We start from the raw sequence: 12,572 nt of genomic DNA on the forward strand, positions 1-12,572 counted from the left end.
GAATATTTAAAGCTTAGGTGGGAAAATGCTGAACTGATCTGAATGTTTCCTATTAGGAAGACATGCTGTTCTGTGATTCCTGTGATCGAGGATTCCATATGGAGTGCTGTGACCCACCACTTTCAAGAATGCCAAAAGGTATTATGTTAACAATATTTGCCTCATTAATACACTTGTCTTCTCAATGAGGGATAGCTTCCCCAGAGAGGCAGACCTGCGTTGGCTGTCTCTTTGGACAGCAAAGAATGATGTCTTCACAGAAATCTTCTCTCATTTACTTCACTTGAGTTCTCTGGGAATATTAAAATTTCCCATTAGAGAGATGCAAACACTTATGTTCTGGGGTTATACCATTGAAAACATAATTTCTTTAAAGGCCGACTAATGTTCCTTTTAAATGTGTGCGGAGTTTAATTTTCATATATTTTACTAAATAATTTAAGTGTCTGCTGGAAATGAACTACTTGTTTCCATGTTTCTATGCAATGCATTCATGACACCCCCAATCAGGGGAAAAGAAACCCCCTCTGTTGTGGAAAACTTGGCAAGCATTTCAGAGATTGAGTGCAGGATTGTGGTGTTTGAGGCATGTGAAGAGATGAATGACAAATCTGATCTAAGACGGGAGGCAAATTAATATGGGTTTGAAACCCTACTAATTTGAGCTTGAGAGACCGCGGTAACCCGCCACTGAAAGGCATTTTAAAGTGACAAGAGACTACAGTTGTTGACCATGCATGCATAGTACCTTGTAAATAAACTGTTTGCTGACTGTAGAATTTATGAATTTATCTGTAATTGCCAAGTATTCGTTATCGATATTAAGGTGTTTGACCCATTAGCAAATCTGCAAATTGCAAACGGAACAGTAGTAGGCAGGTCAATCAGTTGTATGGAATTTTAATAAACAACATCCATACTGTAATTCTCAATGTCAGGAAAATCTGATTTTGTGTAGAGAAGGAAACTTTTCCTCTCGTGTTAAGTGATCTGCAGTGCCAGCACATTTCTGTCAGAGGTAACGGGTTTCCCACTGTCAGTGCCTGCCTTATGGTTTACAGCACGAGCAGCTGGCATTTTAGGCAAATTGGCCTTGTCCTTAATTTTTCTGTAAATCAAACCAATACAACACCCCCCTGAGCGATTTAAAACCTAAAAATTTGTAGTGTGTAGTCTTTGCCTCCACCCCTCAGAATCTGTCTTGAGAAATGAACTTCCCTGATATTCTCTGTTTTTACTTTTTCACCAGGAATGTGGATCTGCCAAGTCTGTAGGCCAAAGGAAAAGGGAAAAAGATTGCTTCATAAAAGAGCTGCCCAGATCAAACGACGATATGCAAAGCCAATAGGAAGACCCAAAAATAAGCTCAAACAACGAACAATGTATGTTATATTTTTCCTTCTATTTGTATACATAGAGAAGTATTGAAAAACTATAAATAGGTCTTCTGTTCGTCAGGTTTTCTAGTCAGTCGTCTTTCATTTGAAAGGAAACGTAAAGTTATGTAGCATTTACATAGTTAATATTTGTTTTAAATTGCAAGATAATAACAATGCTGCAATTCAAATGTATTCCACAATTTTAATCTTTAGTGCTGTGTGCTGTATACATTGAGACTTTTCCCTAGAATGAATTTTACCCAAGCTGCAGCTAATAAGTCTGAATTGCTGTGAATCACAGATAATATGGAGGAAGATCTCATAAAAATGTTAATTCTTTTCCAAAACCTCTCAGAAGGTCACTAATGACATAGTGGTTCTTATCTTCCAGAACAAGCATTTCAAAGTGCATGAACATATATTCGCCTTAATCATCTTTTAAGTCTAGGCAAGGGGTGTTAAATGTGCTACAGCATATGTGAAGTAATTAGGTCCACAGGATGCGGTCGGACACTTTGCCGTAGAATCAGTGTCTTGTTTATCTGTTCGTTATTTTTCATTCACGTTGCTTTGTTTATGGAAATTTGCATTTTTTTTGCATGAAGGTTTTAAAGATCTGTCTGCAGCGACAGTAGGTCTTCAGTTTGGGTTGTATATTTATATATTTTTGCAGCCCTTTCCAAAAAGAGAAAAAAGAAAGAAAATCCCCACCAATTTCTTCATCTGGATTAAAAAAACATCACTAATTCTGGGCCATATCTTATGACTCGTTTCTAACATTTTATATACCCATAGGTCTGTAACCAGCGGAGAGGGATCCATGATAGCGCTGGCGGGAAGGGGGTCACCTGGTAGGGGTCAAAAGATTAAAGTCTGTACCTCACCTTCATCTGGTCATGCAGCATCTGTGAAGGACTCGAGCAGCCGATTGCCCGTTACAGACCCCTCTTGGGCGGGTGACACCACCAAACTCACCACCACCACCACTTCTTTCACGTCCACATCCACCTCCTCTAAGCTTACGTTTAACAAGAAAACCAAAGGTCTCATTGATGGCCTTTCGAAATTTTTTACACCGTCACCTGTTGGCCGCAGGTCACGTGGCAAGAGCGTAGACTCCTCAAAGCACTACCGACCGAGGAAAAAGGGCCTTCAGAAACAGTCATGCACTTCTCATTCCAGCACGATGGCTACAGGTACCACTCAAAAGCTAACAACCCCCCTCTCTGCACTCCCACCCCCTCCTCCATTACCCGGACAGAGTCCCAGTTCGCAGAAATCCAACAGTTCCACCTCTGCTAACTCCCCTCAGAGCTCCTCCAGCCAGTCTAGCGTGCCCTCCCTGAGTAGCCTTTCCAATAACAACCAGCTTAAGGGACTTTTCGATGGACTCTCTCATATCTATACCACTCAGGGACAGTCTCGAAAGAAGGGACACCCTAGTTATGCACCGCCTAAACGTATGCGCCGTAAACCGGATTTGTCTTCCACGTCCAAATCTTGTCCCCAGCTCCATGGAAAGAAAGAGCTTAAGAATAGGTTAGTTTCCCACTCCTCTTCCTCTGGGTGGGGGATACCAAGAGGACGCACTTTTAAGTCAGTTGTTCATTTCAGACGAACTTCTTTCCTCAAAAAGCACAGGATGCTAGGCAGATTAAAATATAAAGTGACCCCTCAAAAGGGGACCCCCTCACCAGGGAAGGGGAGCTTGGCAGACGGAAGAATTAAACCTGATCAGGATCATGGTAAGCAAAGGGTCACAGCTCCAACCAAATCTGTGTCCCGTCCAGTTAGATCTTGTCACGCAGGTCTTAGTTTTTGATTTTAATTTTATCTATCTAATTTATTTATTTTTCTTTTGTCCGTCCTAAACTTTGCATAGGAAAGTAGATCAACTTGTTCGCCCTATTTTCCACTGCTGATTAACATCTAGAATGTTTTTCAACTAATCCTGTTCCACCAGTTTTGTTTTACTTTTATTTATTTTGCGTCTGTAGTGGCACCAAGATCCCAAAACGCTTTCATACCGCTGCTAACGGCTTTGTCATAGTGCATGGCCAGCCAACCCTCCATGCTGCACCCTCGCTCTGTCCCTGCCCCCCCGCAGTAGTGCGCCCATTGTGATTTGCCTTCTGGTAGTGACTAGCTCAATTAACAGGCCTTTACATTTTACACTCTCCTCTGCTACATAGCTTTCACAAGAGCAACATCTCCACTCAACTTCACCACAGATTCTCAGCAGCTGAGCAGGACAAAATGCTTACCCATTTTTTTTTTTTTTTTTTTTTCCAGTGCTATCCCTTTTATTCCATAGCTTGCTTAAGAAAACAAGTGGCTTTGACTAATTTCAGCTCCTTAATGGATTAAAAGGGTTATCAATTGAAAAAAAGAAAAAGTTGTACTACTGTTGAAATGTATGAAATTATAGTCCTTAGCACATTTGACTGCATAGATCTAATGTATTTAAAATAGTCTGTTTTTTTATGTCCTTATGTCTAATAACCTTCATATCTAAAGTGTACCAGTGAAATAGAATTTAAAATCTGTACACAGATTATCAGAATTTAACTTTAATGTCGGATTTTCCTCTACCCCGCCCCCACCCCTCCAACAGACTGCAGAAGTAAATACATTTTAAAAATCTGCTGCTTCATGTACATTTAACAAAAAACATAGTATTCCTTCCTTATAATACATTGGTTTTCTTAAGAGCAATGCTTCTCTAAACTTCAATACAAGAAATGAAAATGAAGGCTATTAGTCATTCAGTGACTACTTGACTGAGTGTTTTTTTGTTTTTGTTTTTGTTTTTTCGTTGTTCAGGCTTTATTTGCTAATGTCTTCTTGGATAAAATTGCAATTCCACAACCCTCGGGGCATTCTGTTTCTAATTTTTATTAAATGCTTTGGGAAATGCCGACAGTTATGCATGTCATACATATAGCTGATAAACATGAATAAATGTATAAATGTAAGTCAATGTATTTTGTAAGTATAGTTACATTTTGGGATCAAAACCAAATTTATGTAAGATCAAATCTGATAGTGGATTAATATGAAATGCACTTTTTTATTAATCCTTACTTGGTGCAAAATTCAACTGACTGTCTCTTCCTGTTTCCTGTTAAGCAAACACAATATAATTGTACTTTAATACTAACATCTATTTTCATTGGTAAAATATTGATCTGTCCAGAAAAGTAATCAATCACAGATAATGTTTTGAGATTAGAATTGGTTGATTCACTCAATATTTTTAAAGCTTATTTTGGCTAGTCACTTTACTTTAGTGATTATTTAATACAGAAACTGGTAGAGGAAAATGTATTTGGTGTGGACCTTTAGATATGAAATGCCAATTAATTGCCTTTTGTTTGAGAAGCCATGTTTTATATTTGTAATCACATTTGTGTTTCACTTAAGAATAATTAATAAAAATAGTAAATAATTTTAAGTTCAAAAGTATTTAAAAAAAATAAATACTTGTATTGGGGTCTCTTATGAATTTTACATTTCACAGTAAAGGCATATCCTGTCAAGGTTGCATACAGATTTCTGAATCTGGTCTTGGCAAGGTGTGACACAGCAGTAGTTTGAATAACAGGAGGATTTTCTAAAAGTATTTGTTTACTTTATTCTTGAAGATACTCCTGTGGAGGTTTTGAAATGTGGAAGAGTGTTTGAGTGCATAAGGCATCTTTATGCCTGGAACTAATCCACAATACAAATTAAAATGTGTTCCTAAAGGATCTTACATTTGCGTATCATGTGCATTGATGGTTGAATCTAATATTTAATACTTGGTTGCTTTTGTTGTTGCTTTTGTCAAATATTTTAAGGCTGAAGTTCTGACCTGACTGAAATATGCCACATCTAGATGTAGCCCTTTATGCATTTGTATTTTGTTTTTAATTTTCTTTAAAATGTACTTTAATATAATCATCTTTGTAAATGAAACAGACAATGAAGGCACGAAAAACCTAAAGCAAGAAACTCCAGATGTGGGTGTGGCCATTGCAAAAGAAATTGTCACGGAAGAGGATTTGGAGATGTTTAAGCAAGCCCAAGAACTGTCAATGCAGGTAGAGAAGTACAAGATGTTGAATGCATTGTTTAAACCTAAATCCTGTTAATCTAAACCATAATATGTGCATGCAGTAGGAATTGCTGAATATTTTGGAATGGTTTGCCGAGTTTGGTTTGTAGTTTTTAGGTTTTTAACAGTGTTGCTGATTTTGACATTACTAGCTCATAATCTGGATAACCTATGGCTGTACAACATATATTTCACCTTCTCTCTCAATCCTGTTTTTAGAAAACTGGCTGCATAAACAGTGCAGACTCTGGACGATACCCTGCTTTTATTGAGTTTGGGAAATATGAAATACAAACCTGGTACTCTTCGCCTTACCCACCTGAATACTCAAGGTAGGATATGCTTTTTTTTTTTTTTTTTTTTCTCTCTTCATATCTAAATTTGCAACCCTCTATTTTCTTCTTTTAATACCTCCTGAGTTTGGAATCACAGATGTTTAATCAATTGAAATATGCAGTTGTATTATTTGCTTCTTTTCACAATGAGTGCATGGCACAAATGGCCAACTGTAACTCCTTAGAGAGAACCAATGCAGTTCTTTAATGTTAAGACACCCACTAAGCCACATGGGTAGTTGTTTGGTGAGGTGAGGAAGACCTTGCCAACAGTTATCCCTCCCAAGCCCTGCCAACGTCTGGCCGATTGCTCACTGCTCAGTTGGGAGTCCTGGTCACATTATAAGGACTCTTTGCTTGCAGACCGCAGTATAAGACTATGTTTAACTGGTTGTACCCCTCGGAAGCCATGTCTTTCTTTCTTTGTATGTAGAACATTTATACAATTTGAATTTCCAGTTTCTAATGTTATTCTTTCCTTGACAGATTACAAAAGCTTTACTTGTGTGAATTCTGTCTCAAGTACATGAAAAGTAAAAATATTCTCCAGCGGCATTCAAAGAAGTGTGGATGGTATCACCCACCAGCTAATGAAATCTACAGGAAGAAGGACCTCTCTGTGTTTGAGGTCAGTTTGACATTTTCTTCTAGAATATGCAAATACAATATAATCTATATGTATTTATTTAGTTAACAAGGAATAATCCTTAAGGGTGAAGTCTCTAAGCAGGGTTATAGAATTTAAAGAAATTAATAGAATAAGTTTAAGAAATTTAAGAATTTTAAGTGTATTTAAGAAGCTTAAACCATTTTAAGGAGAATTAGAAGCTTGTGTTTGCTGCACTGGGCAAAGTATGTGCCAAAGCAATGATCAACTCTCCTGACTGAAGACGCTGGTAGTGTGCCTTTTTGCAGGTGTTTTGGAGCATAACATTATTGTACAAGCACCAAATACATTCAGAATAGCAAGGTGGTATTGTTAGGTCTTGGTATAATAACAATACAATATCTCTTCTCCATAGCTTATATGCATTTTCAAATTTGAGGAGCTTAAAATGAATATTTGAGATAGTAAAACTGTTGACAAAAACATGATTCTAAACTAAATAACCGTTCTGTTATTTTTCTTATTCCCTTTAGGTTGATGGAAATGTCAGCAAAATTTTCTGCCAAAACCTTTGCTTGTTAGCCAAGCTTTTTCTCGACCACAAGACTCTATACTATGATGTTGAGCCATTTATTTTTTACATTCTTACAAAAAATGATGAAAAGGGCTGCCATCTTGTTGGATACTTTTCCAAGGTAAAAATAACCCATTGAATTGTATTGGTTTTTGGGCAGAGGAAAGATCTACGCTATCACTTGTCTTTCTACACTAAATGTATATTGCAAAATAAATGGATTGCAAATGTTTAATCTAAGCAGAGCATAATGGATTTACTGACTCTTTCAGACTGTCAATAACATGTTGTTTTTTTTCCCTCCTCCCCTATGAGGCTTAAGAAAACCCTGAAATGGTTGTGGATGTTGAGATCAATGTGCCCACTTTCCACTGATTTGTATTGTAGCCAAGAAAGCAGAGCCCCTAAAAACAATAGTGTTAGGAAGAAATGCTATATTCTTTCAATATGTATGAATATTCATTCAATTAGTTAATCTGTACTGTGTACTCAATTGATATGTCCCTTACATTTTACTTATACAATTCTTTGTCTGTTTTAATTCATATGAAATCTAACTATTGACTATAAGGCCTGTATTCCACAAATGGCTTGCCACAATGAATGTATGTATTCTGTGTCAGTGTCTGTGTATTTGCATGTGTGTGTTTTAGACTAGGACAATGGCAGGTGCTGTGAATTGCCAGTTTCAGCAATGCTTTGACATACTTGATCTGTTTCTCCTTCCCTCAGGAAAAGCTTTGCCAGCAGAAGTACAATGTCTCCTGCATAATGATTATGCCACAGTACCAAAGGCAAGGATTTGGGAGGTTTCTTATTGACTTCAGTAAGTTCCATTAATATATTTTGAAATATTATTCATGAATATGCGTGCTACTAAATTAAAACACATTTGAATGTCTGTGCTCTTAATACTACGTGTTATATTTGAGATCTCTGTACAGGTGATCTAGCCGAGTTGAATAGTTTACTGTTTAAAAAAAAAACATGAGTGAGTATTTCAATAAAAGTGTCAAGTTAAGGATGCTGATTTGTAATTATGCAATTAAATCTGTAGGGTTTTCATAATTAGCTACATTTAGAAGTAAAGCTTTACTTAAGTGGCCCTTTGTTAAAACAACCTCACATTTGGAACTCTTAGCCATTTAGCACAAGACCCCGCTTTCCTTTACGCTTTGAATCCCTGGAACAGTCCTGCAGATCGGGGGGGGCCTCCGCGTCCGCATGAGAAACGAGCCGGACCCAAGCTGTTCCCATGTTTAGGCAGCAATTTGGTTTTGTTGCAGTCCTTTTGTTGGTTGGGAGCTTTTTTTCTAAGGAGGTGGTGGGATCTGGGATGTGTGTATTTGGAGAGCTTTAATGAAGCATTTGATTCTCTCCTTCACTGTGAGAACCATTCAGATAATGCAGAGGATCTGAGATATTGAGAGGGTGCAAATAACAAAGAAGGGGATTAAGGGGGATTGAACACTGTTGAGTTCTGAGGTTTTAGAAGCCTTTATTGGAAAATGCAGGCGAGCTAGTAGCAATGATGTTTGGATTGTATAACTTAAGACACGCAAGATAGATAGATATAAAACTGTTTATATTACTTTTTTTTTCCAATTTATACTACTGAAGCTGTAATTATAATGAACACTGTTCTTGGTTCAGGGCACATTGTGATCTCAACATTCTTTAAGTTGCTTTTTTAAATAGCTGCCATATTTACTTGAATAGGTGTGTTTTTAATTATGTAATCATCCCATACTTTTCTGTATATTCTTTTATTTTGGGTGTCTTGATTTAATGAAGAGTGGAGCCCTGAAGCAGTTTAATCAGCCTCCTTCTGGTTATTTCTCTTCACAAAGCCTTGCAGGCACATAAAAATGCCTGTGGCAAAAACCTTCACTGTGACTCATGAAGCAGTGACATAATCTGCTTTGCAGAAATCCTTCTTGGCAACACACACAAGTACACTGAAACCACTAATAACTGCTAAAAATGCTATTTAAAACCAGAGAATACAAATACAGAACATTTAAAATGTATGTTTATAAGTAACATACAAAAAGACCAAGATGAATATACATTTCTTTGGAATAAAGTCAAGACCTTTTAAAATGAATTGTGAAGTCTGTATTTTAATGAGCTCCAGTAGATTTAATGCATCTGCATTTGTATTTATATATAAAAAATGTTTGTATATATGTGTGTATATCTATATATCTTTTTCAATCTGCAGTTTCTATATTTCTGATAAAACTAGGTATGAGTGTAATGCACAATACATGTGACAGGGTTCTGAGTGGTGGTGATAGTCAGTCCTCAGCAACATTGCTCTGACTAATTACAGGTAGAAAGCTACCATTATTGTTATGTTTTGTTCTCCTGCCTCTCTTGTCTCAGGTGAGCAATGACACCCAGCGGTTTCTTTCATTTTGTTTTACGGGTTTGCTTTGTTTTCCTTATTTTTTCTGTAAACTTCGAGGTTTCTCTATTGCCCTTCACAGCGTGTGTCATAGCATCTGACAGGGGTTGAAGAAATGCAATGGATTGGCTCACCTTTTTATGCTGTTTGAAGGTGAAATGGCAGCAGCAACTGTATTGTACCTTTTGTGTTGCAAAAGTGTGGCAACTTTTTTTTTTTTTTTTTTTAATGCTCTTATTTTGTTCAATTTTTAGGTTACTTACTTTCAAGGCAAGAAGGACAAGCTGGGTCCCCGGAAAAGCCACTATCAGATCTGGGTCGCTTATCTTACTTGGCGTATTGGAAAAGTGTCATATTAGAGTACCTGTATAACCACACAGATAAACGTATCAGTATTAAAGGAATAAGCAGGGCCACTGGGATGTGTCCACATGACATTGCAACAACTCTACAGCAGCTCAACATGATTGACAGGCAGGATGGCAGGTGAGATACATTGGGTTTAATTTTCACACTAATCAAGAACCTGTCATTAATGACTATTTACCATATTTGCATAAGCTGTCTGTTATGTGGTTTTTTTACCCCTTGGTGCTGCTACAATTTGAAAGGTTGGAGTTCCAAGAGATCAGATGATTCTACCTCATTGAAATACAGTATCATTGTGCCTGACAAGACACTATTATCTTTATTTGTTAATCTATAGATGTCTTAGTTCATTTGTATTACAAATCTCAAACTATGAAAAAAATACAGCTGAGAATTAAATGTTATAGAATAAATACCCCTTTGTTTTTTGCCCCTCCCACCACCACATCTTGTTTCTTGGAATCTATTGTTAGTCTAACCTCTCAACATGAAAGTCAAATTTTTTTAATGTATTCATATTTTCTTTAGGTTTGTGATCATCCGAAGAGAAAAGATGATCCAAAAACACACAGAAAAGCTTAAAGCCAATCCCCGAATGAATGAAGTCGATCCAGACTCTCTGTGCTGGTCTCCAGTAGTAGCTCCCAATGCAGTAGTTTCTGAGGAGGAACGGGAAGCAGAAATGGAGGTATGTTTGCTTGATCAGTTTTCTCCGTTTCGATGATGAATCACACATTTACGCTGCCGCAGGTTAAGCAAGTTGAAAGAAGGTGCAGAAAGTCTGCCTGTGTTGTTTATAGGGCTTGCCTACCCTGCTGCACAGAGTCAGTCTCTAATGAAACACGTTTCTCTGTCCACCACAGCACATTTTTATTTTTTATGTATCCACTCACTGCTGCTCCACATTGTCAGCAGTCATAATTAATTGACAAGTGTTGGGTGTGTAATAGTTCTGTGAATCACCTAGTTTGGTGGTAATGTGTATATGGACAAGTAAGCATAGGAACTTGCAAAACATGGTGTTTTTCTCATGTGACACAAAATATTATTAGAAACTACAGAGTGTTTACTAAACCTTTCCAATGTATTGTTTGCCAGTCTAGAATGAAAAGGGTTATAATCCAATTTAGCTCTTGAAGTCAAAAGATCCATTTGAGTAAAGACCTCATAGTTCATTAGAGTTAATCCCCTACTGATAAGGTGGCTCCCATTTTTTTTATTGGATCATAAAAGTAGTTTTTCATTTTCTAAATATACTGTAAATAAGTAATGCCTTGTACGGGCAAGTGACCTTCAGTGTGTGTGTGTGTGTGAGAGAGGGAGTTTTACTTTAAGCTGAAGCAACGAATAATAGAATAAAGAGTAAACCGCAGATCATCCCAAATTCCAAGGTTTCGCTGAAGACACTGATCTGTTTGCCTTGCCTCACCCCAGCACTCAATGTTTTATTCTATTGTAATATAGCCATATATAGATATAATATAAAATCTATTGACGAGACAAAGCAGGCAATATGTAAATAATCACCTCTGAGAGTTGACTAGCAGGATGGATTGAAACGTGTCTGTATACCTTTGGATCTCATTCTAGCTGTGTGACTTTTTAGATTTCATCCCAATCACAAGGTAGCTGTTATCTAATAGTGAATCGCCTATGGTAGTCAATTAAAACCACTATGCACAGTGATGTGAACATCATTCTGGTTACAATGCAACACAATTACAATTGTGAAATAAACCACAAAGCTGTAGCAGTCAATTGAATGTTCAGGAGTCTCTTCTTTAAGCTTCTATAAATAGGCCTTCTGTGTATATGAAAATATTTGACATTTTTCAGAATCTTTAAAACTTCTCTCGAAGTCTCTTAATCCTGTTTGTATGCATTGCAGGATGGCTGCCGAATTAAGCCTGTGTTTATTAACGGGTTAAAATGTTTGTTGTCAGTAGGCCTATAATGCAGTACAAAATGACCTGAATCAATTCACTACATTATTAATAGTACTAAATATTCCATGAAATGCAATCTTGTGTGGTTGCTTATCACAACTGTTACAGTGAGACAAACAGCTAATCAAGGAGCAATCTTCCAGTTTAACAGTCCTCTAGTGGTAGTAGAGAACAGGGGAGGGGGGGGGGAGATCTAGCTAGATTAATCTAATTTCCATGGGCTTTGATATTGTAAAGTCGGAACTGTTGTATTTGTATTTATTTTCTTAAATCTCAGGCTGAACGCTTAATGGAACAGGCTAGTTCTTGGGAAAAAGAAGAGCAAGAAGTCTACGCATTAACACACCACCGCAGACAACCGCCTACGAAAGTCCCGTGCAAGAACACGTTCCGCAGGTCGGTAGATTGGCCTGTTGAGGACATTGAAGAATGCAGTGATGATGACGAGGATGATGTTGATAGTTCACCACCTATACTGACAAAAGCACAGGCTATGCTTGGCTTTAAAAGAAAGGTAAGTCAAACAGTGGATGTCTTTGGAAGAAATTTAATTTTAAGTATAGATTTATTTTTCCATTATGGTCCCAGTGATTTCTCTTATGTCCAATCCACAAAGCTTTAACAGTTTACTTTGTAGCTATCTGTTGATTTGAATTAAAACTTGGGAATAATTGAAAGCATATTGGTAAAAATTCATATATTGGATGTTATCCCACATAAATGCTAAATCTGCCATTTGGAAGTCTATTTTGGTCACTCCACAGCCCTTTCTTTATCTGTGACATTACCTTTAAAAATATCAAGCTTTGGGAAGACCAATCTTGTCAGTTAGAATGATAACCAGAAGACCCTGTGG

The 12,572-nt window shown here is 37.2% G+C and overlaps 1 protein-coding gene across 5 annotated transcripts in view; it reads left to right on the plus strand.

Annotated features, from left to right (window-relative positions):
- Positions 1-12,572, plus strand: part of kat6b (K(lysine) acetyltransferase 6B) — a 36,860-nt gene that overhangs the window by 18,817 nt on the left and 5,471 nt on the right. For 3 of the 5 annotated variants that reach the window (XM_066693646.1, XM_066693647.1, XM_066693645.1), the window contains 11 exons: positions 57-138; positions 1,250-1,382; positions 2,175-3,124; positions 5,340-5,461; positions 5,695-5,807; positions 6,297-6,438; positions 6,951-7,112; positions 7,724-7,817; positions 9,656-9,887; positions 10,299-10,458; positions 11,994-12,230. In XM_066693646.1, coding sequence (XP_066549743.1) covers positions 57-138; positions 1,250-1,382; positions 2,175-3,124; positions 5,340-5,461; positions 5,695-5,807; positions 6,297-6,438; positions 6,951-7,112; positions 7,724-7,817; positions 9,656-9,887; positions 10,299-10,458; positions 11,994-12,230 — 2,427 coding nt within the window. The remainder of the gene's footprint in view (positions 1-56; positions 139-1,249; positions 1,383-2,174; positions 3,125-5,339; positions 5,462-5,694; positions 5,808-6,296; positions 6,439-6,950; positions 7,113-7,723; positions 7,818-9,655; positions 9,888-10,298; positions 10,459-11,993; positions 12,231-12,572) is intronic. The other 2 variants (XM_066693648.1, XM_066693649.1) reach the window with 2 other exon arrangements.

This window comes from Amia ocellicauda, chromosome 20, assembly GCF_036373705.1.
Source record: "Amia ocellicauda isolate fAmiCal2 chromosome 20, fAmiCal2.hap1, whole genome shotgun sequence".
Lineage (NCBI taxonomy): Eukaryota > Metazoa > Chordata > Actinopteri > Amiiformes > Amiidae > Amia > Amia ocellicauda.